We start from the raw sequence: 25,304 nt of genomic DNA, 5'->3' as shown, positions 1-25,304 counted from the left end.
CTGTGTCAGCAAAATGTCTCCTGTCAAAACCTGCTCTTTAAAATTTCACTACAATGTGCTGAGACAAATGTCCTTTGCAACTCCGTGTAAAGAAGCATGTTCTAAATCTTCATAATTCAAACCTTCCCTGTTTTCAGGCAAAAAAGCAAGCTGTAAATGGTTACACATTCCTGCTGATGGAGCAAACGCCATGCTTCCAGCCATGGCAGGGATCAAATGCTGCCGCCTCATCCACACAGGACAGACGGAACCTCTGATCCACCCACCAGGAAACCAAAGGGCCGATGCACCAACAGTTCTATCTGTTCTGCTCCTTGCTAAAGAGTGAAGATTAAGCTCATGGAGGTTGAAAGATCACCAAAATGATAACTACTGGCCAGTCCTGGTCAGCAGCATGTTCCTGATGCAACACACTTTCCTTTTTGGTCATCCCAACTAAGGCTTAGCAGGATCCTTAGCAGGCTCAGCGCTCTGCCCAGACCCTTTCCCCACCTCTCACTATGCCCTTTTCAGTAGACTGTTTACCTTTTGATTAAATTATCAATGTTTGAGCCCAGTTAAATCTTACAACTGAGCTATCAGAGCTAGCATTGTCTTTTTTCCCTCCCCTTTATCCTTCCCAAACGCATCACAAGTTCCTGAAGAGATCTGCATTATGTCACTCCTCAGTATATAAAATAAAGGGCATGCAGCTAAATCACATCTCCACTCTTCCTTACTTGGGATGACAGCACAAGCTGAACACTTTTTAAGCGGTTACACTGTTTGCCAGGCTGCCACTACCTTAAGATACATAAAATACCAAATTTAAGACTTCAGAAGAGTAAATGACTCCAATTTATGTCATCATAACTCAGGAAAGAGGAACCTTTTCCATTTTGAAAATACTGTGGAAATACACAGTGGTCTGTGGAGTATGTCCCACATTTCTGGGGAAGTGAGAATGTAACAAAAGGTTTTATCTTTACCCGTGAAAAAGAAGAACCATGATTTTTTTTCCAGTTACACGTTTTAAACCGGACACAATCTGGCACAGAGTCCTAAAAGGCTGAATTAAAGGTCTGGGATCCATTGCCATTGCTAAAAAACCAAACCCCAAAGCAGAGGAGACAACAAAGGCAAAGCAATGGCTGTTGGAAACAACCTTCTCCAACTGAGGATTCTATTTTTTGCAACTGTATACATTAAAAAACCTGTTTGAAGATTAAAAATGCATAAAACTCAAAATTGACATTTATTTCCTGGAAAACAATCTATTTTTTTGCAGCGATAGTTTTTCCAGAAGATGATAAACTCCTTCTCCTTATGTTGTGCCTTAAGACATCATGTGCTTTTATCCTGCAGCAAAATATGAACCAGCTACCAGGCTGACAATGCCAAGAACCATGACAAAATGGATTATTAATGAGAAACTGATCTCCAGAACTCTATTAATTTATGTCTTCCTGTCGGATCCCCAAGATGTATCAGCCCTCTCACTCAAAGAAAAAAATGCCAACATCGTACTTTGTTTTAAAGTTCTGCTTAGATGAAGAATTCATTATCCAAGGCACTGTTGTGTTATTTCAGTCTTCCCGTAGAATAAAGATTCTTTATCAAATAGCTCAGAAAGCCGCTGACAAGTGCGAGGATCTTGCAAAATATATTTACATCAAAAATTCAATGAGGAATCTTGGAGTTTTAACCTTTTTCTTTTTTTCTCAGCAACATTCTTTGCCTCATTCTGACCTGTCAGCACTTGGAAATGAGGACCATGAAATTCCGCCTCTAAAAACCCCAGAAAAACTAAGATGATGGTGAGCTTTTAAAATACTTAATGATACTAATTATTCCACTGCAAAGTAAAATGATCTAACACGGAAACAGAAGAAACTGGATTTCTTTGTTGAGCACAAACAGCAAACAGACATAAAATGTTCTTTTAAGCCTCCGTGGGAAAAAAAAAATCTATCTAATCTATGCTTATCATAATATTTATGAAATAAAAAACAGAGAGGAAAAATTGCTGTAATGTACTCTGGGTGACCTCTGCTTTCGAGAGAGAATGAAAACAGCCTTTTGCTTTTCAATCCCCATCAAAGTGGAGTTAAAGGAGGGACAGCATTCCCTTGCTCACTGCCATTAATCATTGCTTTCTTCAAGCAAGTGCGTATTAATTTCTGTCATCCCAAACATCATCGAGTATTGTTACAGCACCGTTCACTCCTCATTCACCACCAGTTGTTACCAGTTTCCCTACACTGAGCAGAGACAGGGTGAATCGTGTGGATTTCAGTGTTAGAGGCCTTTATCCCTGGGGTGCTGACACCAATTAAGCCATTTCAAGAAGAAATGAGAACAGGCGCAACCCCTCTCTGTAACAAGAGCTTGCACCTAGCATTGGCAGGTTGCCATTCGCTCCTGCCTACTACAAACCCCCCCTGCCACATCCCCAGGAATTATACAGCGTGTTTACACTGCATCTGCGCCGCACCCGGCGCGGTTCTGCACGGCTCCAGCGCAAAACGTGGTGCGGAGGCTTTCGCTGTCCCTTTCCAAACAGCCTTCCAAAACAGGGTAGGAAGAGGCTTTAGGCTGAGATTTACAAACTAACACAGGCTTCTCCTCGCACGGTATTTATTTAATCAAGTGATGTTACTGGTGGGAAGAGAGAGCTGAAACAGTAGCATGAGGATGAGCTCTTGTGCTTTTGCTTAATTCCAGCATTAGATGCACACATAAGACAAATGACAACAATTTTACCACTGCCATACAACAAATACCCTAAATATGAAAATTAGCTGAATCTTCCAGAATTACAGTATCATTCAAGCAGGCGAGGGCTGGCAACATACCCGTCTGCATTTGGGGGCCTGCAGGAACTACAAAACCCACGCGTTTCCAAAAAGTTACCTTAAATCCTGAAAACCAACGCGTTCAGGGAGTTTAATTAATACCATTTGTACATTGCTAAAGTGTGTGTAAAGATGTATCAAATTCTCTGGCAATATTGTTGATTTTTTCTGACCGCTTTAGATCCAATCATTCTCCTTGTTCCAGACATTTACATCTGCTTTTAAGTTTTTATGGTTGCCTGTTGGCAGGCAGCAAAGTGGAGCTGTCGATGCTGAGGCAGAATAATGCAAGGTTTGTTATGAATTAAATATTAGAAACCTTAACGCAGCGGCCAATAAGAATTATTTTCCTTATTAAAGCAGCAGAAGACGCTGATTAAATTTTCATTGCATTGCAGTCTTTTTCCCATTTCTGCTTTCAATTCATCATTCTAATGTATGAAAGGCTTGCCGAATAATGGCATGGGGACTTAATTTCTGGAATGCAAATATGGCAAAGAAAATACCATAAATACCCTCCCAGAAAACATTAAACAGTCAGTTCTAATTAAGTGAATACTAACTAAGTAAATATTCTCTTAAAGGAAAAAAAAAAAAATCCAAACTCAAGATATCAAGAATTCCAAGAAGGAAAGCGCTAGAAATAAAGGCACACAAAAATTATATGGAGCTTTGGTTATCTGAATTTCACAGGAGGGAACTAAGTATGTTCAAACAATTGAGGTTTTGGATACTCAAAGAAATTTTTGTATTTATTAGCAAATACATCAGAAAACACAGCCCCATTTTGATCAACTGAGATAGTGCTTCCTAGGTGCTGTAAGCAAATGCTTAGGTGCTGTAAGTAAATATACTCCAGTGCATGGCAGCTGTAGCAAGACTGCTTTAAGTCAGGTGATCCAGATGTGTTAGTTTTATAAAGGAAAACATGTAAATACTGCTCAGTTTACTGGTGTGGCACCCTTTAAAAATGAAATTCCTTTAGGGAAGAAAAAAAACCTCCTCATGGCAGACAAACTGTGAGAGGCATTTGGAAACGAAGCTCGGCTGAACAGTGGTTAGCAATTTTACATCTGCACTACAGACAACTGCAGGCATATTTAGGGAAAATGGTCAAACAAAACCTTGTAATCATGTGTCCTATACTGAAGGTTGTTCACGTTTCTGCCTTAATGTGCATCAGGAAGAAAATGAACTTCAAGTATCCATTTCCCCTAGAGAAAATCTCTTCCCTGAAACTCTGCAACTAATGAAATGGGGATCTATAAATAGCAGCATCATTACCATGAGAGCACTTGCTTTGTACCAGTCTCTGCATCTGACCCTCTTTACACTAATAACTAGTAGACTTGGATATAATTCCTCTATAGGATGATCAATATTAGGACAGTTAAAATGTGATGTACATTTAAACTGTGGAGTATATTTACTGACCAGGCTTGCTAAAACACAAGAGCACACAACACTCTGGTGCTGCCTTTCCCTGCTCACACTTATCACAGAGTTTCTTATTGTCTTAAATGAGATGAGTGCGGCTCTGCAACTTCTCTCTGATGTTACAGAGACATGCATTGTGACAAGACAAAAGCCATAACACACCTGAAATGTTCCCTGCTGAAATCTCTCTCGATGAACCTCATTAAAATGGTTACTCCATTCCAAATATTATCTACTGAAGCATTACTGTGGTAAACTCTTCCTTAAACTGTTGAATACCGTAAGTGAGCATTTAATCAGTAAATGTAATGATTTGGAAACGTGGTTTACTTCTAGTCAAAACCCAGCATTTTCCAATTGCAACAGAGCGTTTCAAAAGTTAACCAATATTTAATTTCACTGTGGACTGTAAATTAAACTATCCTAAAAGATAACGCAGCTCAGGAATCTAGGGAAAAAAAGCAAATATGTATTAGGTGTCTATGGAATATTCTGCTACTGCCTATAATTTATTGATACTGAGATATTTATGCTGCCCTTCATTAAAGGTAAATATTCAGTTACATTTGCATCTTCCATATACAAAGAGCTCAATTGTTCTGCTAATTTCATATCTCTTAAAATAAATATGATAAAACGTTCCAGTGGGTGGATGAGTTTAAAGGCTTTTATTCTCTGTGACAAAATTATTGATGACAACATATCATAAATGGCACTTACTCCATATACACATGTCACAAGAAAATGTAAAATATTAGAACAGTTATGCATGCAGGAACATTTACTTTTTAAATGAAAATATAACATCCCAATTTTAAAAACCATGTGGTTAAATCAAGAGAATGCATATAGAGAAAAAAAGAGGACATGAAATTTCACATGTGCTTAAGCTGATTTCCTTTTTGCTTACAGGTACTACGTATGTACTAAAACCTGACTGACTTTAAGCCACAAAATACACCATCCACCAGTAAACTAGAGACAAATGGTACAACCAGACAAAGCTTTCAGGCACACAAGATGACTTCTCTGTCTCCCAAAGGTACTTGTTCAGAGGCTTAGGGTTTTTTCTGTTTGTTATCACCCCTTAACTTATTAAATATTAAAATAGCCCAGAAATCTGTATTTTATATCAAAATCAGCACTCAAAGACAGTAAAATGTATTTAGAGCATACTGGGATGGGGAATCATGTTGGCATGATTCAAACAGACTGTACCTCTGCTGGAATAATACGTTATTATCTGTTACAGGCAGGAATGGTGGAAAAATGTTTTAACACATTACCAGTCTGAAGACTTTCTTGTTACAATCTTTTTTAATCATTCAGACGTACCTCTGAGAGCCTAAAAAGGGATTATTGCAAATATCATGGTTTTCTTGTATTTTAATGCGATTAATATTATAAGACACACAATGATATTTGAAAGCAAGGATTTAAGAGAAAGAAGCTGAGTAAGTAAAGCTTGCAAAATGTAGTCAACATCATATTAAAATATTGGGCAGCAAAGGTTGCAATTTAAGAAAAGTAAGGCAGAATTCCTAGCAAATACGTGTGGATAGGTAATGGCATTTTCACCAGGGCTAAAAAAAAAACCCAAACAAGTATTTGCTGATCCATGCCAGCAGCTCAACTTCAGGCATATTTGTAAATAACATCAAAATTATGACTTTGGGTCCATGGTTTACCCCTTCACATGGGCCTGAGATGGAGGAACAGGCAGGAGCCAGGCACTTCCCACAGACGGGATTTGGAGAGTTTGAGAGTTAAATAAAGCAGATTTCTAAATGGCAGGATCCTCTCAGCAACAACGTGGTTCTTGCTCTGAGGCAGCCGATGGAGCAGAGCTGCTCAGCGGCACTTGACAACAGCAGTGCTCCCACAATTGTAACCCTCAAATCCAATCAATCGTTGCTCTTTGCATTTCAAGCAGCTCCTGGCTGCCACTGCCTGAAGATAACTATTTTACCACCTCTGTCATGCCTAATTAACAAGTCAGATGTACAATTTAGAAATTTTGCAATTAACCTGCTAAAATATTGCTGGAGGATGCTAATTGTTATGCCAGTTGCCATAAAAGCTCATTTGCATAACTTATGTGTGAAAAACAATTATGAGCGGCGTTCACAGACGCGGTCCACAAACTGCTCCTAGCTACGGATGAGAGGGCCACAAAAACACTTAATTCATTGCCCACAAAATTATGTTCCCCCTTTTCTTAAACAGCATCTGTTTTGTGAAGCTATATTCATAGAAAATCCCCAAATCAACAATTAGGAGCATATGTAAATGTGCGATTACAGTTCTTTTTCTTCCATTGACAAGTTCCCCTTCCTGTGCGTGGCGAGGAGCAGGGTGGCGATGCCAGCTCCCCAAGGCCGACTCCCCAGTGCCCTGTCCGGCCCTCATGCCCGCACCGGCAGCAACGGGCACTGCCAGGGAGCCGCCGGCAGCCGCGCTCCGCCGCTATCTGGTCCTTGCAGCGGATCACTGGGGGCCACTTTAACAACAAAGAAGCTAAAGTCAATTGTTTCTTCAGTGAATAGGCTTCTGTTCTTCAGCATATATTTACCCTGGCGTTCAGGGCCAATTTTTACCATTAAATTGGAGTCTGTCGAACATGGTTGTTGTACAAATATTTACATTAGTGCTGACCACAGCCTTATTGCGGCACTTGGAGAGAACAATATTCCCAGCTCTGTCACCCCAGTTTGGAGGCCTGAGTCTCGCTCTCGGCTACAAAGCCGCGATCGCCGCTCTCCCTGCGTGCACGTGCAAAGCCATAAGCTAATTTCATCGGACGTCAAAGGCCAACGCACAGCATTTTCATCAGGCCCGACCGTGCTATGGTTTTAGGGCAGAAAAACAAACGCCCAGTTTTTGTTCCAGGGTGGTTATTCCAGGCCTCCTTTCAAGCAGGCAGTTTGTTCAGCAAGTGTTCATTGCCCACTAAATATTAATAAACTCAATCAGAACTCAAGTCTGGAGCCCCGCAAAATGCAGTCACACGGTTCAGCACCAGTGACATCACGTTACACAGCACCAGGATGTTGCTTGTTCCTCTCCAAAATATTAGAGATTTAGAAGTTACATAACAATCACGGTGATTAAACAGCAGCTGTTATGATAATCAGTCAGTAAAAGGAAATTGATTTGTTTAGTGCTAGCAACTACAATATTATTTGACTCTCAGTATATTGAAAGGAAGAAATATTTCCTTTATTGAACACAAAACACCATAAATTTAGGTAAACCAAAATTAGTTCATGTAATACACTGACATCCAAAAATTTATGTATATAGAGTCTATCATTTAATTTTCAGACATTCGATTTCTATACTGGGTCACAGTCAAAAGGTCAAGAACCAACAAGTCAATAAGTTCCCAAGCTCCATATCAATATCACGTCACTATCCTAACAAGTGGAGGGGAAGAAAGAAATAATTCACAAAAAAACCTCAGCTGCGTGAGGAAGGCAAAATTCCCTCAATGATCCACATGAGCAGCCACTTCAGCCATCACGGCCCTTGAACTGCTGGCACCAGCGGGACCCAGCCTTGCTGTGGTACCCCACACCCAGGCACCCGCTCCGCATCCTCTTTCCTTCCCTTCTTCTCTCCTCACCCAGTGCAACAAAGGAAAGAAATACGAGGTAGAACTGATAGTTCCCACTCTATTTGAATAGCAAGTGAAATCCTAAAAATACCTCCACTGCACGTTATTACCAAGTGTATCACCGGGTTTTATAGTGACAGGACTGTGCTATAATTTCTGAGAAAACCTCGGCATAAAGCTCCATAAACGCAACCACTCCTGTAATGTATCACCTTATCTAGTGCACAATCATTTCCACAACTTTTCATGTTAGTATAATTTGTTCAAAAATGGTAATAAATACATCCTTGAAGTCAAATAAGAATCATTGCACAACCTATTGTAACTTGTTCTTACTAGCGACAGTTAATCATGCTACCAGGATCTCACATGAAAGAAAATAAGCAAACATTTGGGTGTTCTGTAATTACAAACCTCACTGAAAACACACTTCTTTCTTCAATCAACAAATATCTGAAAGCATGCTTTAAATACCCTTTCATGTGTGCCACCCTGCCTGTGAACAGCTATCACTAAAGAAAAGCAGTGATCCCCTTCTACGGTGAGCAAACGGTCTCTTTCAGTACTAAGCAAACTAATGACCAAGTCAGACAACCCCGATACCCTTTTGCTAGAGGTCTAACCATGAATTAAAAAAGCAAACATTCCTAATTAAAGCCAAGAGAAGTAGAACTCTAAGGAAAGCCTAATCTCTTCATCTCCAGGAGGTAAGGCTCCACTTAGGCTCACTCACCGTGACTGGAATAAGGGGGATACTGTAAATAGTGCTAATAGATTACTTCTTAGGTAACAATTGCAATTATACCAAATATTTGACAAAAATATTCAACACACAGCACCAAATGAACATAATCTTCATCAAAAAAAACCCAACATCTGATCAATAATATTCCCATTTTAAAGATAGGAAAAGTGAGCTCTTGAATTCACTTCAGTGAGACGGGACCCGAGCCCTGAGTTTGATCCCACCTAGGTCATCAAACCCTTCCTCACTTGAGCAGGAGTCTTGACATCAGCAGCAGCATCAGGATTCAAACACCACCTAGGAATGCCAAGCTTTCACTGCCAGCACCCCCTTCCCAAAACACCACCCTTGGGGGTCTATGGGATCTGAGAAAGTTGAGGCTGGCCAAAGACCATGTTCATTATTTGGCTCTGTTGTTCAAGAATCTGAAAACTCAAAATGAGCATCTGGAGACCAGGGATGTTTCCTTTCGCTTTCAGTGAGAACTTGTTTTGTAGTTTCAGGTGCTGTTTTGTTCCCAGTATCAGCAAGGTTCACTATGATAACTGAAGTTTTTGGGTTATAAAGTCCTGATCAGATTCTCTGGCCAACTGGTTCAGAAGCTCTTGGGAACTAAGGACAACTCGGGCCATCATGCTTTCCATGAACACCACGCTATGGAGTCTTTGTTGATGAAGAGCAGGGAAAGTGAATGGAAAGCTCCAGCAGCTTCTGCAGGCGGTGAGGGCAGGGGACAGTGGGCAGGGACCCGCAGCGCACGTGCCACTTGTCCTGCACTGACGTGAAAACCCCTGTGGCTTCGAGGAAATCACGGTGGTTTGTGTCTCATGTGGTTCATATTAAAAATTTCCCAACAGTGATAGACTTCAGCTGCCAGGATCAGGGCGAGGATGTGCATCTAGCATGAACAGCCCCCGCATGGAGCTCTGGGGCACTTTTTTATCCTTTTTCCTTTCTTTTAAATAACTATTGGGGCTCGTAACAAGCACTGTCACTCTCGCACTACTCCCCTGATTGACTTTGCGACAATGATCTGTGGAGGAGATGGGCATGCAAACAGCAAACACTCTGCAGGCGCTCAGGCAAAGAGGACTAGAGAGGTTTGGGTCGGGTGTGTGTTGGGTTTATATTTTGATCAGTTTTTGTTCAATTTCCAGAATTACTTCTCTGATTTATTTTTAAACAGTATTATAAAAAGAAAGCTAAACCACAAAACTGTAGTAAAGCAACTCCGAGGCTGAATAAAAACCACAGACACACACAAAAAAAAAATAAAAAGAAGGAAAATTTGAACTAAATCAGAAACTCTTGTCTTTGAGTCATCGTGCAGCCTCCTAGTGCTGCAGAGGTCTCAGCACAGCGATCTTACGTATCATATATGCTCTAATAAATAGGTTCAATGAGTTGAGTTAAGGGCAGAGTTTAACTATTAACTCCAAATTTCCTCGCTCTTATGGCTGTAAGTCAATCCCTTAATGTTACTTTAACACAATTTCTGGCAGTTGAATAAAATCTATGGTCAGTATTACAACCCCTTCTTTCCTACATGAAGGAAAATATACGTGTGATTTACATAAGAAATGATGGGAAATGCTGTGAGTGAGCAGGGGTGATAAATGTCCAAGGCCCCGCTGGCCAGGAATCCAAGCCGACCATCTGACTTGGGCTGTTTGGGCCCTCATTATCCCAACCCCAAAACCAGCAGACCTGGCAAAAATACCTCCATGCAGGTACAGCTCCCAGCACAGGAGCAGTTAGCAGTCAGAGAGGTTAGAATACAAAGCTGTAAGATATATCTAAAATAATACCACAAAAATCAGATGACACAAAGAATTCTAATAGTTTCCTTTTGTTAAGATACAGTAACTGAGAATACAATGAAATTCTTCATGTTCAGTATCTCCCATTAGATCAATTAATATTCAGAGAAAGGCTTTAACATGAAGTTTAAATAATCATAGAAGGAGAAAAAGAACCACCAATGTTCTAGAAGCTTCTCTAGACCTTTCAATCAATTTTATTTATATGCAAAACCAAGAGAAACTCAGAAAAAACAAAGCTCCTCCTGATGCTAAAGCTCTCAATTTACTGACAGGCAAATGGCTTCATGCTGCCACTTAATCTCATTTCTTGCATAATGCCCTCTAATTAGCATATCAAAGTGAATTAATACTTCTAGGGCATTAGCAATGGGAAAATCTGCTCCAGGCTTCACAATAGCAGTTAAGCAAGAGCCAAGAAATCCTCAAAAACACCACAAACCACTTTGCATTGCAAAACTGTTCAATTTATTTATCCTCTCTCTCTAAACACTTTTACCGCACACTGTTTTACTACTGTTCACCAAACAAAATGATAATTGCCAAAGTTACCAGCATCTGTAATGCCTGTTTAGAATCTTAATTTAGGTTGTATACTTGAAGATCCCTAGATGCTTTCATTGACCCCACCATCCCCACCAGGACACACTGGAAAAACGCTGCTCTTTTTAAAAATGCTACCGGGATAACATTATTAAATTCCATTTTCCCCTCACAATAAATAATGAAAAATTAAATAATACATGAAAAAGCCACCTGCTGGACAATGAGGAATGAGAGATTAGCTTTAAATGTTGATGCATGGCTTAAGTATAGCAAAAGGTTTTGATCTGTAAACACATGATACAAACCCTCCTCCCTTCCCAAGTGATTGATTTGTAGGACGCACGATATTCAGTGATTCACATATTGCTACAAGTTCCTATGACTGTGCAACATGCATGGAACTGATCTTTAACAAAAGAATTTAAACTGCAATACCTAAAATAGCATAAAATTAAAATGCATAATGATTTTTGCTATATGCTTTTATGCAAAACATGCTCTTTTTTTCCCATTCCTGAAGCGATAAACACATTAAGCTGTTGCAGTCAGACATCAGAGCATTTCTTCTTTAGAAAATATTTTCAGGATCTACCTTCAAACCACAGGTCACTTCGCAAAATATAAACTATGATTTATAAACAAAGACTAAAAAAACCCTGAAACTTCATCATCTTAGTGCTGCCTGTCAATCTTTAAATACAGAAGAGCATTAAGAGGAAAAAAAACCCAAACCCCAGCACTTGTACACCCCCCCCCTAAACCCAAGAAGGGGCTGGAGCACTAACACAAGGCTAATAACAAAGAGTAGAAGAAAATGCTGGGGTCAGTGGGGTTTGCAATATTTCTGTTTGCAGCATGAAGGGTGGGGGGGAGGAGGGGAAAGTATGAGAATACCAAAATAAATTACGATGGGTATTTATCTCATACTTTGAGCCTTCCTAAAGAATGTGCATTATTGAAAAATATACAGCTTTCAAGCACCAGGCTTCATTTCCTTTCATATTTAATTCCCTGTTTACTTCCACTGTAAAGGCAGCATTATGGAGGAACTCTAATGTCCAGCTGAGAAGCACAATTCATCTGTTTGGCTGATGAACTACTCCAACTTTATAAAAGCATGAACTATAAGAGCTGACAGAAACTTTAATAATTTATATTAAATATTGATGTGAATTATTTACTCCATTCATACTTAAAGACATGAATTGCCTACCAGAGAAAAGCAAATGTGACAAAAGGTCAACATGATGGTGAAAAAAGGCAGGCTGTGTCAGGCGTGTGTTATCTGAACCATGCTGATCACCTTGATAAGCGAATAGCATTAAACATGACTGCTGAGAAAACAAACAAAGCATTCTTCTCAGGGTGTCAATTCATGGAATACAAACAGCTACATCTAATTCTACCAATGATACCAAGACGGCAAAACTCCGCTCGGGGCTCCGCTGATCTGGACTCGCCACTACACAGATTCAGTATTCATTCCTGCTATTCATAAAAATATTCATCCAACCGTCAGATGCGGGATGTGCAAGGAATTGAAAATCAGCCTGAAAACTGAGGACAGATACACACCGGACTCTCTCCCGCTCTACTCCATGATTATTAATATAGCCTTCATATGTATTTAAATATTGCGTACATTTGTAACAATTTAGTATGTCTAATTCTGCTTATATTTGTCTACGGTAGACTGCAAATATCATTATATTAATGTTTCACACAAATCAATATTTAAATTGAAAAAAGACAGCGTAATATCCATATCTTACAACTTTTTCATTGAAAGCTGCAGGAATAGAGCTTGATAAATGTGTTAAATCCTGTAGAAAAAAAAAAACACAACTCCTTTGCATTCACTACATATTATTATAATAATTTATCTCTGAAAGCAAAATTCCTTAACTTACAACAAGCATCCTAAAATACACCACCCAGTATCTCACATAATTTGGTATTTTCAGATAAGCAAATGTGTTGAATTCAGGAATAAAATGAAGGACAGGAAAAATAGCTATAAAATAAAATAAATCCCTGCTCCTAGTTAAATTAGTATTGACAAGTAGGTCCAAATTTATTCTCTACGGAGAAGAAAAAAAAAACACAATAAAAAGATCTGGAAACACTGATGGTGATAATCAACATGAAGATGGTTATTTAAATAGAGCACTAACAATGGTTAAGGTCTAACGGTATGGTGTAGTTACAGGTTCTGCAAGACAAAGTATCATGAATTTCTCTAATGAAAATAATCACGAAAGCTGCCTGTTTTCTTAACCAGAGAAGCACCCCGATAGAAACCCACCAAAAAAAAGGAATTTTGATAATGACTGTGTTTGAAACAGATGACCAAAAGACAATCAAGGCACTTAATTCAATTTTTATTTTCCTAGCAGGACATTTATGAAGAAAAGCAATGTCATTGCCATACGGACAGTGTAAATGACCCAACATTCTACTGCACGTCGTCATTTGTAATGCATTTGCTGACAATTAAAAAAAAATACCATTCAAAAAGCATAAGCAATGGTTCAGTGAAAAATCTTGGGTTCTGAAGCACAAGAAAGGAAACAAAAGCTAAACAATTTAAACTGAAGATGTACGCACATAAACACACAATGCTTACTTCCTTATGTAGCCAGGCTAAATCAAAACTATGGATTTAGCAGCTTGAAAAAAAACCACGACGACTGCACATAAATATTAAAAATGGCTAAACCAAACAGCAGTAATATCACAGCTGGATTTCAGAATATAGCTAACATGCATACATACACACACACACATATATATATGTATATATGTATGCTCTCAGTGCCATTTCATTGTTCCATTTGAATCCTTTCACATTCAGACAGGACTCCTAGCACTGTGTGTTATTCTTTATAATTCCAAGTTGCAAGTTGTTTAGTGCTTCCAAGCACTAAATGAGAGTTTACAAACACTGGAAAGTTGAAATTTGTGTTAAGGCAAGGCAAGAGTCCTGCAACACGATTTTTAGCTAACCACAGTGAAGAAAGGGGTTAACATTTGCCAGTCCTGCTGGCAGACCAGGCAAGGAGCAAGTCCTTCTCCAAAGAGTTACCTAACAGGCAGTTTACAGGTTTTGCAGCATATTGACAAGGGGCGTTCCTAAAAGAGTTGGGCCATTTTCATCAATAAGAAGCTCTGCAGCAAGTAAGGGCAAGATACAACCCTTTAATCATCAGAATGGCATCGTACTGCTATTTACAGTTGTAGCAATAAAAATCTAGGTCTTAGCTTACATGGGGAACAGTGAGAAATTAACCCTATGGTTAACGTCACTATTTGTCTGGGATTCCCATCAGTTTCTATTTTTTCCCCATTCTTTAAAACAAAATTCTGCATAACAGGAGAATGTTCTTAATGAACATTTTCCTCCTCTCTCTTTAGACATAAAAAATAGTTCAACCAGCCCAACCAGCCAAGCAGGCCTTTCTCTTCCCCTGCGGACACCTCCTGCAGTCGAGAAGTTCATTAAGTTTTATGATCTTCCCAAGTCAGTCCTGCTTATAAGCCTCACAAAGGCCACAAATCTGGCAAACCATCATGTATGCCATTAGGCTTTACTAGTAAATGAATGCTATTTAGGGTTTGTGGTGACAGTAAATTAGGGTTTGGTTGGCAGCTATCATTGTTGCTGCTGGACTTAGAGAAATAAATAAATAAACATATACGTGGCAGGCATTCAGGCCTTTTTATAAACCCGTGTTCCCATCCATATGAATTATTTTTAAAGACAAAAAAACAAATCATCTATCAACACAATCCAGGGCCTAATAATATGTCATTCCATTGGGAAAGAATTGCAATTCCCTAACCATTTTAAGACTGTAAGAATAAATACATTTTCATTTCTATCTCCATGAGAAGAACCAGTACCTCAGGTAGAGCAACATCCTAATGGAGGCTTAATCAAATTACAAACCTGAAGGATTTTTAGTCAGTAAAAAAGAGCTATTAAAAAAAAAAAAGGCACAAATCAGGTTTTCCTATTCCTACTGGTAGATGCGTGAGGAGACAGACTGTGACACAGGTATGCAACAGATCTGAGCCGCGTGAGGAATGCAACTTGAACACTTCCAAGAGACACCTCAGAGCGCGGGTAAAACACAAACCAGCATCAACAGGCTCTCCCGTGCTCATCGCTCTGTTTTACTGCAGGGGCTCTGGTAGAACTTCGAGTATCATTTTTCTCTGAACTAATTAAAGAAAGAAGTGGCAGTTTCTTTATGAAAACCATGCTACCTTGTGGTTGCCTCTAAGAATGCACGTATCTATTAATATCTGTAAACCCTTTAAATGTATTATGCAGCACTTTTTAAAATGTTAAAATGTTAAAAAAGAAATGTCAGGCTAAATGCGGTAAGCTCAGCGATTTGCTTTGTACATGGTAAATACCTCACAGGAGAAAAAAATATCTTCAGCTCCTAACCCTAAGTGAGACAGAGAGAGAGGCTTTTACAAATGTGATGCATTCATTAACCCTTGCAGGAGAGTAAGAAGAGTTGCTCTACCTAAACTGAGGACTCCTCTACGTGTTCTCTCATGACCAGTCTCACAAAGTCCTCGCTGACTGTACTGAAAACTACCAAAATATAAAAAAAAAATATATAATATGAAAATTATTTAAATATTGCATTATTTAGAACAGACAGGATTGCAGTTACACTTTATGTTCAGGCTACAGCCTCCCTCCTCACCTCTCGTCCCTCTCACAGAAGAAGGCAGCGATAAAGCCATCACAGCAATTCCCACCACCAACACCAAGGTAAACTTTGGTTCTGATTAAAAAGAATTAAATACCATCGCATGACCCAGTTGCAGGTGATTTAAGTACTCGGGCCACAAGACAATGCAGACTGCCAAGGAGGGGGACACACACCTCTGCTTTAATTGCATCTCAGACCGTTCACCTCTCCAGTTCAGAATTGTTTGAGCCCTTTCCTACAAAAACGGCTTACAGAAAATATGCTAGAATTTATTTTCACGTTTTCTTTGCTTGAGCACGCTGACTACTAAAGCCTGCAGAGACATTTCCTCTCAACTGGGAGACCCTGAGCAAAGGTCCCCGCAGGAAGAGTTTTTGGTGGGGGTGTGGATTCATCTTCATCAATCACTCAGTGCATTAATCCTGTCTCTCCTGTGCTGCCAGGGCTGGCAGGATCTTGCCTTTAGGCAGGCGGACGCCTTCACTCTTTGTTGCTTCTCAGCGATTTCATAAAAGACATAACTTACAAACTTGGTTTGACTACTTGCAGCACAAAGGCAGGATCGCAACTTACGAGTTATCACCAAACACCCCAACGCGTTTCAGACCACAACGTCTCCTGTTAGGTTCCCTCTCACCTCCCGAACAGCGGTGGCCTCACCAAACACCCTGTGCCACTAATTCCTGCTGCTGAAAGGACGCGGGTTTTTCTTCGCAGCTCACCTCTGACATGTGGTTGACTACACTCTCTTTTCAAAACAGTGAGGGTAAACCCTCTGCAAATAAAGTGATCGCAGGACCCGCGCCTGCCTCCTTCATTGAAATCTGCCTGCTGCAAAATGTCTGAACACCGAGGGCAGGGTGCCTGGCTGGCTCCGGAGCAGGACGGGCAGAAAGTTTAGGAAAAGGCAGAAAGCAAACGCAAGCCAAAGGATGGAAAGGGGTTAGGCGTGGATCAAGGCAAAACGTAGGCAGGTGGGGAGGGAGGGCAGGAGGGGGCTCATTCCCCTTATCCCGGGTAATATAATGCAATATAAAGCAGAATCAATCTTAATATTCACAACACAGTCAATACCCTAGTGCTTAGCTGTCAGCAGAAACTGAAGTGGATCCCCAGTAGCAAAGAAACCTTTGGACATAAAACACTATAATTCACTGAGAACTGTGCACTTCAGGCTTCTCACAGCTGAGATTTGCAATGATTTCACTTTTTTGTCTAGTCTTAACAGGGAACTAAAGGGGAATGCGATTAAATACCAAGCATAGCAAAAAGCCAGCCAATGCATATGATTTAAGTCTAGATCACAATAAATGTTCTTACTCTCATAATACAAAGCAAAATACTTTGCAAATGTTCTTCTTAAATAGGAAAATTCTCTGTAAATTCAGTGATGTGGAAAAAAATGCTAAAAAAAAAAATGCTTCTAAGAAAACCACGGAGTTTATAAGTGTTGCTCTAATGAGGAGAAGTAGTATTTTTTGTATACTTTTGAGATTAAATATTTGGCGTTTCAAACATCACCAGGAGCAACCGGAGCTTTGCTGCACCCTCACAAACGGGGATCTCTCTGGAGCCCCGCTGCCCGGGGCAGCTTTGCTCTCCCTCACAAACTTTATCGTCCCCGCTGCGTGCTACGCATCCCGGGAAAAGAAATTAATAAAATATATGAGGTAACGCAGATCTGACAAGTGCTTTGCCAAGTGTCCTGACGGCTAAAAACACAGCCCGGCCGCTAACGGGGTCCCTCCGGAGCCGTGAGGAGAGCGCCGTGAGGGGGGACTCTGCACCGCGCCATTTCACAGCAAGCCAACCCGACCGGGCCGCCGCCGGGACGGGCCCCCTCAGCTCGGCGGGGAGGGCCGGATCACACACACCCCCCCCGCCCCGTCCACCTCGGGCCTTGCACCGGCGGCGTGAGAGGCGGCAGAGCGCCGGTACCGTCCCCACCGGCGGGTAGCGGCGGGTGGAAGGCGGGAGGGACCAAGATGGCTGCGGCAGCGGCGGCGGCGGCGCGGGCGGCCCTTACCTGTTTTCTCCTTGATCTCGCAGAGGACGCTGAACAAGGCGGGTTTCATCCTGTGGCAGTTCAACGCGTGCTTCCTGAAAGAGAGCAAGAGGACAAGCGGTTAAAAGCCGGGTTTTAGCAACATGGCGCCTTCCCCGATAAGGATCCCCCCGCTCCGTGTCTTCGTCCCTTCTTTCCCTGCCCGCCAGCATCCGCGGACCGGCGCCGGGAGCTCCCGCCGGTCCGCGGATGCTGGCGGGCTGAGGTGTGAGCAGCGCCGGTTCGGTGGCTGCCGCCTCTCCCTCCCTCCTTTCCCCCCCCTTATGACTTTTATACCGAATTATCTTTGTGTAAATGCCGCCGGGCCGAGGGGTATAAATCACCCCCCCCCTTGTCCCCGGTACTATCCGTCCTGCGATATTATAACTGATTTATTAACCATGATGAGGAGGGGGGGGCAGAGTTAACATTCTTTGTTTTTGTATTTGTTGTGATTTAAAACAGGTTTGGGGTTGTTGGTGTCCGTCCCCCCCCAACCCAACTCTCCCCGCAGCAATATCGTGTCAGGTTTGTAATTTATCTGCCACCACTTTGGGGTGGGAAAGAAGGAAGGAAAGAAGGGGAAAAGTTGTGGAGCCGCCCGACAGACGGACGGGAGGGACAGACGGACACATAGCGGCTCTAGGGCCGGTGTCCGCCAGACGGTGTCTAAAGGGGAACGGGCAAGGATCAGCCAGAGCTTCCCTCGCGATAAGCAAAAGCATCGCATACTTCGGTATTTATTTTATATCTATATATATATATTAAGATATTCATTAAATAGCAACTTTGGCGCTGCCTCGGCTGCTCGCAATTTCTCCTACGGCGCCAAGAAGTTGTTCCTAATTGTGAGACTCCGGGAATGAGAGAAACAAAAACCACACACACAAAAAAAAAAAAAAAAAAAAAAAGAGAAAAAAAGAGAAAAAAAAATAAAAAAAGGAAAAAAAAAAGAAAAAATAAATCAAAGGGAAAAAAAAAAAGCAAGGTTTAATTAGACGAAACCAACTTTGCTTGTGCCTCATCCAGGCTTTGGTCAGTGATGGTCATGATCTGATGGAGGATGTCGCCGATGTCCTGCTTCCTGCCGTCGCCGTCTGCCCCGTCGTGTCCGTGGGGAGGAGGCAGGGCCATGCCCCCCTGCACCGAGTGCCCGGCCAGGTTGACGCCGGCCAGAGTCTGCAGCATCCTGGACTGATCGTCCATGGCTCCCGCGGGCCGGGCCGGGGGGGGGGCAGCGCCGGGTCCGCTCGGCGCCCGCGCACCCCCGAGACGGAGAAAGAGGGGAAAAAGCCAAACAAAACAACAACAGGAGTAAAAAAAAAATCAGTATTTGTGTTTTGACCGGATCTCAGCTGTTTATTCCACTCTCCTCTCCTTCCCGGTGCCGTAAATCACTCTCTTCCTTAGTTACAATCTTCCTTCATCATCATCATCATCTCTGTGGCTTGGATGGATGAGCTGGTGGGGTGTCTCTGCAGTTTTCCTGGTACAATCTTCCTCCACAGCTCTATTTGTGGTTTTAATTTTTTATTTTTATTGTTGCTTTTTCTATGTCTTTCCCCACTTGTCCAAAAATCTTCTTCGCAAAAAAAAAAAAAAAAAAAAAAAAAGGCAAAATTAAAAATAATAAAAAAATTAATAAAAGCCAAAATAACAAAAATAAAACTCGCTTTCAGATCCTGAAGAAGTTAGGAGGGTGGCAAACGGCAAAAACCACAACAAACCAGGCGAACACCCCCACCCCCAAACTGCAACATAAAAAAAGCCAAGAAAACACAATCGGGGAAAAAAAAGAATAACAATAATTAAAAAAATTAATCGCCCTCCCCCCTTAAAAAATAATAACAAATGGTCCCCGCTCTGTGCAGCGGGGGTGAGGCAGCAGCAATCAAAAGTTTGAACTTGTGCAAAAAAGAAAAGAGCGGAAATAACGGGGAAAGAACTGTGGAAAAAGAAAAAAAAAAAAAAAAAAAGAAAAAACCCAAAAAAAAAATTCAACAAAAAAAATTAATTACACACTCTCTGCGAAGCAATGTGCAAAAATACCGGCCCGCCGGAATTTATGGCCCGCCGCCCGCCGCCGGCCGCGCGGCGAGGATTGACAGCCCGCCAACGCCACTCACTCACCGCGGACGTGCCGCCTGTGAGGGAGGAGAGCGGCCGCGCGCGAGAGGGACGCGGGGCCCGCCGCGCCCCGCCCCGCCGCACCGCCCCGCCCCGGCCCTCCCAACCGGGCGGGGCCGCCCCGCCACCACCGCCGCCACCGCCCCGCCCGGGGCCGCCCGCCTCACGGGTCCGGATCTGCCGGGTCGCCCTCCCGCCGGGCCGAGCGGCGGCGGCGGCGCTCCCGAAGGGGTGGCGGGGGGGGGATCGGTCTGAGAGCGGCGGGCGCGGAGGCCAATCGCAGTACGAGAGGGTGGGTGCCGGAGGCTGCCCTGGCCAATCAGAGTGCACGGGGCGGGACCGAGCCCGCCTGGCCCCGCCCCGCGGCTGAGAAACTTCTGATTGGACCGTTCGAACTGTCACGTGGCCGGAGCGAGCGCCGCTCCGGCCCCGCCCCTCCCGTTGCTATGGTAACTCCCGAGCTGAGGCCTCGCCGTTCCCCTCAGCCCCGCTGCCGTGCTGGGAGGGTCGGGCCGGGCTCGGCCCCATCGGGAGCAGCCCCCGGGCCTTGCCCGCCGCTCCTGCCAGCCCGGGTGACTGCGGGAGACTGGCCTTGCCGCGGGACCTGGAGCTTCAGCCATGCGGAGCTGATGGGTGCGGAACGGAGAGGGCCCCGATCAGAGGTGGCCTGCTCGTCGGTGTGGCCGTGCCCAAGCGCATTCCTCACGGACAAGCCATGTCATGGGGCAGGAGCGTCCAGAGAGGCCCCTCCGCTGCACAGTAAAGGGGCCTCTTTGGAGACCAGGTTTTAGTTTTGAATATATTACGTATAGGTTGCCAAAACCGTTAAGAGAAAATATATATATCTGTGTCAGGAATAATTAAGGCATCATTCTATAAAGGGGTTATCTTTAGATCATTGCCACCCCCAAATTGAACTTACGTAGGACGCCTGCCCCACGCAAGTATGTAGGGAAGTGACTCTAATTCTGATCTACTTTCTTCACATTTTGAGTAGTGTGCAACAAAGCTATGGCAACAGAGCTCTCAAGGAAGAAAACCACCTGTAGCGTGGCGATAGAGAGCCGCAGCAGAAATTAGACTGGTGTTTAATTCACTGTACGTACTTGATCTGTGATGGACAGTTGCAGTTGAAAGAAGTCATGTCCAAACTAAATCCTCATCCTCGTCTCTGACATTTTGTGGACGTACGGCTGACAACTCCCACTCCACGCGGCTAACACAGAGCTCTTAATCTTCCTCCTTGGTTTGCGCTTGCCTCCTCTCTCAATCACGGCTGACATCACCATCATCGTACCTTCACTCAGGACCATAACTTGGATGTCATGTGTTTGATTTGGAACCCTTAATCATCTCACACCAGTTTAACTCTCACCTTTCATAGTGGTGGATTACTTCTGGTTAATGTAACTATGCTGCTACTGTCACTCCAAGCAATTAGCATGCTCATTAAATTTCTACCTCCCATCTTGACCACGGTACTGTTTTCTGGTATGAGCAATCGTGTTCTTATTGTCATTCAGCTGTATTAAGAATGCTATTCCAAAGACCTTTTTTTATTACTACTTTTTTGACTGTCCGGTTCTGACCTCATGCTCCCTGCTGTCTGCAGTGTCTACAGCGGTTTCAGCTCCCTGCCCTCGCTCAGCCTCTGATATCAACCCTCATCATCCTTTCTTTGCAGCATCAAACACATTATCTCCACTGCATTCCATTCAGTCCTGCTTCTCCCTGCCCTCCAGCATCATCCTTCCTAAAGGCTGCTTTTGCTGATGTGTACAGCTACTCAGGGACTGCGAATCACGCTTTGCCCAGGAATTAACAGCAACTGTCTCCCCACTTCCCTAGGAAGCTGTGGAGGATGGCTGTGGCAGCAAGACCGGGAAGGGCCAACAGGACACTGATACTGCAAGCAAAGCGAGCCTGGGAGCAGCAGACATCCCCAGTTCCCGATGGTGCAAAGGCTTGAGAACGCACAACAGCGGGCAGCTAGGCTTGCCCACTGTCCCCATGCTGGAGTCTGGAGATAGACGGCGCACCGGCCTCAGACAGGTGGTTCTCACACTTGTAAGCCCGGTCAGTATCATTAAATCACTTTTCTTTGCAAGTTACCTGCGTCTAAAGGTATCCCGTTAAAGCCCGTGTACCGGGTGCTCGGTGGAAGCTTTGGTTTAGTCACGAAACAACCACCAGGCCGGTGGCGGGTACTGCAAGGGTCACCCAATGAGACTGGCAGTGGAACTGGCCCCGCAGTGAGCGCTGAGCACCGCGGGTCTCCTCACGCGGCTCCGAGAGACTTTGTGAACGTTTCTACCACGGGTCGGTAGTGGTCGTGCCCGTTTAACTAGCCTTTACAACGGCCTCACGGCGGTGCTCTCTAACCCCGGGGGCAAAGCGGCACCGGGCACGGCAGCTCGGCTCTCGGGTCGCTCCGCACACCAGGGCCCAGTGACGGACTAAGCACGATGTGAACCAGCGACTCCTGAGGCGCCAGGGCACCGGCAGAGAGTGCGCCAGAGCGAGGCTGGCGGCCGCAGCCCTTCAGCCGGCGGCCGGAAGCCAAGTCCCGCCGCGACGCACGCATACGCACGGCCCAGCCCCTGACGAGAACGGCCACTTCCGCAGGCGGTGCTTCCGGGTCGTAGCGCGGCCCAGCGCTCACCGGTCCGCGGCGTCCTCCGGACCCGGAAGCGGCTGCCGCGACCCGCCGGCGGCGGAGGAGGCGGCGCCCGGCCGGGCCCGGCCCCGCGGAGCGGCTCGGCGGGTGAAGCCTGTGAGTGTGGGGCTCTGCGGTGCGCGTCGCGGGCATAGGGCGGTACGGGGCCCAGCTGCAGAGTGCTTGCCCGGTACCGGCTGGCAGCGGGGCCGGCGCCGCTCCCGGAGCGTCCCGGGAGTTCACCGAGGCAGCGACGCTCCGTGCTGTAACCCCGCTCTTGTTCCTTGGTATGAAAGCCTGCGGTCAGTCCGCGGGATGAGGTGACATGTCATAGGGACGCGAGAGCCTTTTCAGGGCTGGGGGGACGCCGCTGTGGTACGAGGACCCAGGACTTCCTGGACCTCCGCAGACAGGCACGGCCGATGTCCGGGCGGCTCGGGGCAGCTTCAGGTGCGGAGCGAGACGAGATTAACGTTCCCCGGTGGAACAAGGCGCTGCGGCCGGGCAAGCGGCACTGTCAACAGAGCACCTGGTAGTGCACTGTAAAGGGAAAACAGGTAAGTGGGACACGGGGCTCCACTGCTGGAGCGGGGCGTATGGTAAAGCAGGCAGAGGGGTGCTGGATTCAGGGGCTCCACTGGAAATGCTCTGCACTTGCTCAGAGGCCAGAGGGATGTGAGGTGGCCCAGTGCTGCTGCTTCACCTGGGTCACTGATGGCATGCATCGGGGCTCAGTCTCTTGTTCGCTTCTAAAGCCTGTGGGTTCCTGCCCTGACTGCTTGAGTGCTCACAGGATGGGTGCTTTCAGTGTTGTCATATGTCGATGTGTTGCTGCTTTGTGGTCTTGTTTTTTTCACGTGCATGGCAGGTGGTGATCAGTAGTGTGCTCGCTGCAGGAATGGCAGTGAGGAGCAAGAAGGGTTCCTGGGAGACACCCCAATGAATTGATTTCAGTGTTAGTGGAAGCTTAGTGATTGTCTAAATGAGAAATGCTGGAGCCAGGCTTGGATTTTCCAAGTATGTTCTATGTGAGTTTAGATTTCAGGGGATTACCAGGTAGATGCAAGGCTGGGAATTAAACTCTCTCATTTATTTTTTCAAGATCAGAGCAGATCTGTTCACGGACACTTTTTTGGGTTAGATTAAAAAAAAAATGAGATCATTGTCTACATATAGACTGTACAGAAATAACTGAAGCAGTGAATTGGAACCAATTTAGTACATTTCTTTCTCAAGTCATGTTTCAGGTCTTTCTCAGTACACCCTTTCATCATCTGTTTAACTGTTTCACCCGGTTGCAACAAGTAACGGATTGGCCTTTTGATCAGCAAAGGCCTTGGCAGGTGAAGCAGGTTGGAAGAATGATTTGTAAGTGTTTTGTAGCACAAATTTCCTAACCTTCCTAAGCTGTGAGGGTCAGAAACCGACTCCTGCATTGAAGGGTCAGTTATAGTCACAAATTGGACAGCAAATAAGCAGGACACAAGTTGCACAGTCCCATGTAGGATCAGGAGATCTCCTGTGTGGCAGCTTTGTCTTGGCTTTGGAGAGGGACAGTGGCACTGGCTGAGGAAGGGGGAAGGAGAGCTCAGGCTATCCTCAGTTGTTCACTTTGAGTTACTAGAAGGAACAAGCTGTGAGCTGTGGGGTGCAGCAGCAGAACCGTGGCCATGCAGACATTAGCAGTACATGGAATACGGCTGTGGGGGCACCAGTACCACAGCCTGACTGTGTCACTGATATCATGGTGGTTCCTGGCTGTGGTACTGCTGCATGCCTGAGATGTGCCATGCGCTGAGTTTGCTGTCAGGTTTTGGTAGCAGCAGGGCTCCACTTGTCTGAAGTGACCAAGGAAGGGCTTTTCCATTAGACAGTTCCTCTTAAAAAAGACCCCAGGATGCGTTTTTAATATGTGTGTGTGTGTGTCTGCTGAGAAGCTTTATTAAACTGCAGTATCCATCTGTTCATTGTCTATAAGGTCAGTTTCTTATACAGGACAGCACAAGGGTAATCCTTACCTTCTTTCCTTACCGCTCGAGAAGTATTGTGTCTAAATCAGTTATTCAGAAAGGAAAACAAAGCTCCTCGAGTATGTTTTGTGTGCTCTTCAAGGAGACAGACCAAAAATTTGTCAAGATGAAAATTAAAAGCCAGAGGAAAGGGAGATTGATCTGTTGTTGAAGAAACGTGAATCTGGCCAGTTACATTTGACATAGAGTCCTAAAGGGGCTTAAACTTTTGGAAGTTTTTTAAGTTGGTGTTACCCCCATGAGCATTTTTGAGGTCAGAAGCAGCTTGCACCCTATTATGTTATAAAATACAAGATGATGATCATCCTTTTTATGCAATAAAAATACTTTTCATGCACTCAAAAGTGGAATGGCAACAAACTGAAGAAAACAACAAATATGAAACTTTGTTTTGGCCTAAGCTTCTGTCTAATACCAGAGTCCTGTGCAGTGAGGCTGGCTGTGGTACTTCAGTGCTATGCCAGGAGCCTGCAGGCTGGCTGTGGCTACAGCAAGTCTTCAGGCTTTGTCCTGGGTCCACCCAGAGCAAGCTTTGGAGGGCCAGGGGCCTTCACATGCTTAAACGCCTTTCAGTCAAGTTTGGCTTCAGCACATCCCAGCAGCTTTGGCACAGCTGTAGAGGTGAGATACAATCAATTTCAGGATAATGCCACACTTCCAGGCTCACTCTTGAGTTGTGGTGTAGACATGGCTGGTGAGGAATGCCAGGAAAACCC

General features: G+C 44.2%; 2 protein-coding genes across 9 annotated transcripts in view; one reads left to right on the top strand and one right to left on the bottom strand.

Annotated features, from left to right (window-relative positions):
• PBX3 (PBX homeobox 3) overlaps nt 1-18,981 on the bottom strand; it is a gene marked incomplete at both ends in the record, with an annotated part of 104,238 nt that extends 85,257 nt beyond the window's left edge. For all 4 annotated transcript variants that reach the window (XM_080630687.1, XM_080630688.1, XM_080630689.1 and 1 more), the window contains 2 exons: nt 17,758-17,831; nt 18,785-18,981. In XM_080630687.1, coding sequence (XP_080486813.1) covers nt 17,758-17,831; nt 18,785-18,981 — 271 coding nt within the window. The remainder of the gene's footprint in view (nt 1-17,757; nt 17,832-18,784) is intronic.
• A 3,557-nt stretch (nt 18,982-22,538) lies between these two features.
• The window catches only part of MAPKAP1 (MAPK associated protein 1), a 98,556-nt gene continuing 95,790 nt past the window's right edge, over nt 22,539-25,304 (top strand). For 3 of the 5 annotated variants that reach the window (XM_080630424.1, XM_080630426.1, XM_080630425.1), the window contains exon 1: nt 22,539-23,115. The gene's annotated coding sequence lies outside the window, so the exon portion shown is untranslated. The remainder of the gene's footprint in view (nt 23,116-25,304) is intronic. The other 2 variants (XM_080630423.1, XM_080630422.1) reach the window with 2 other exon arrangements.

This window comes from Psittacula echo (genome assembly GCF_963264785.1).
Source record: "Psittacula echo genome assembly, chromosome: 16".
NCBI lineage: Eukaryota > Metazoa > Chordata > Aves > Psittaciformes > Psittacidae > Psittacula > Psittacula echo.
This window is presented reverse-complemented; position numbering and strand designations above follow the sequence as displayed.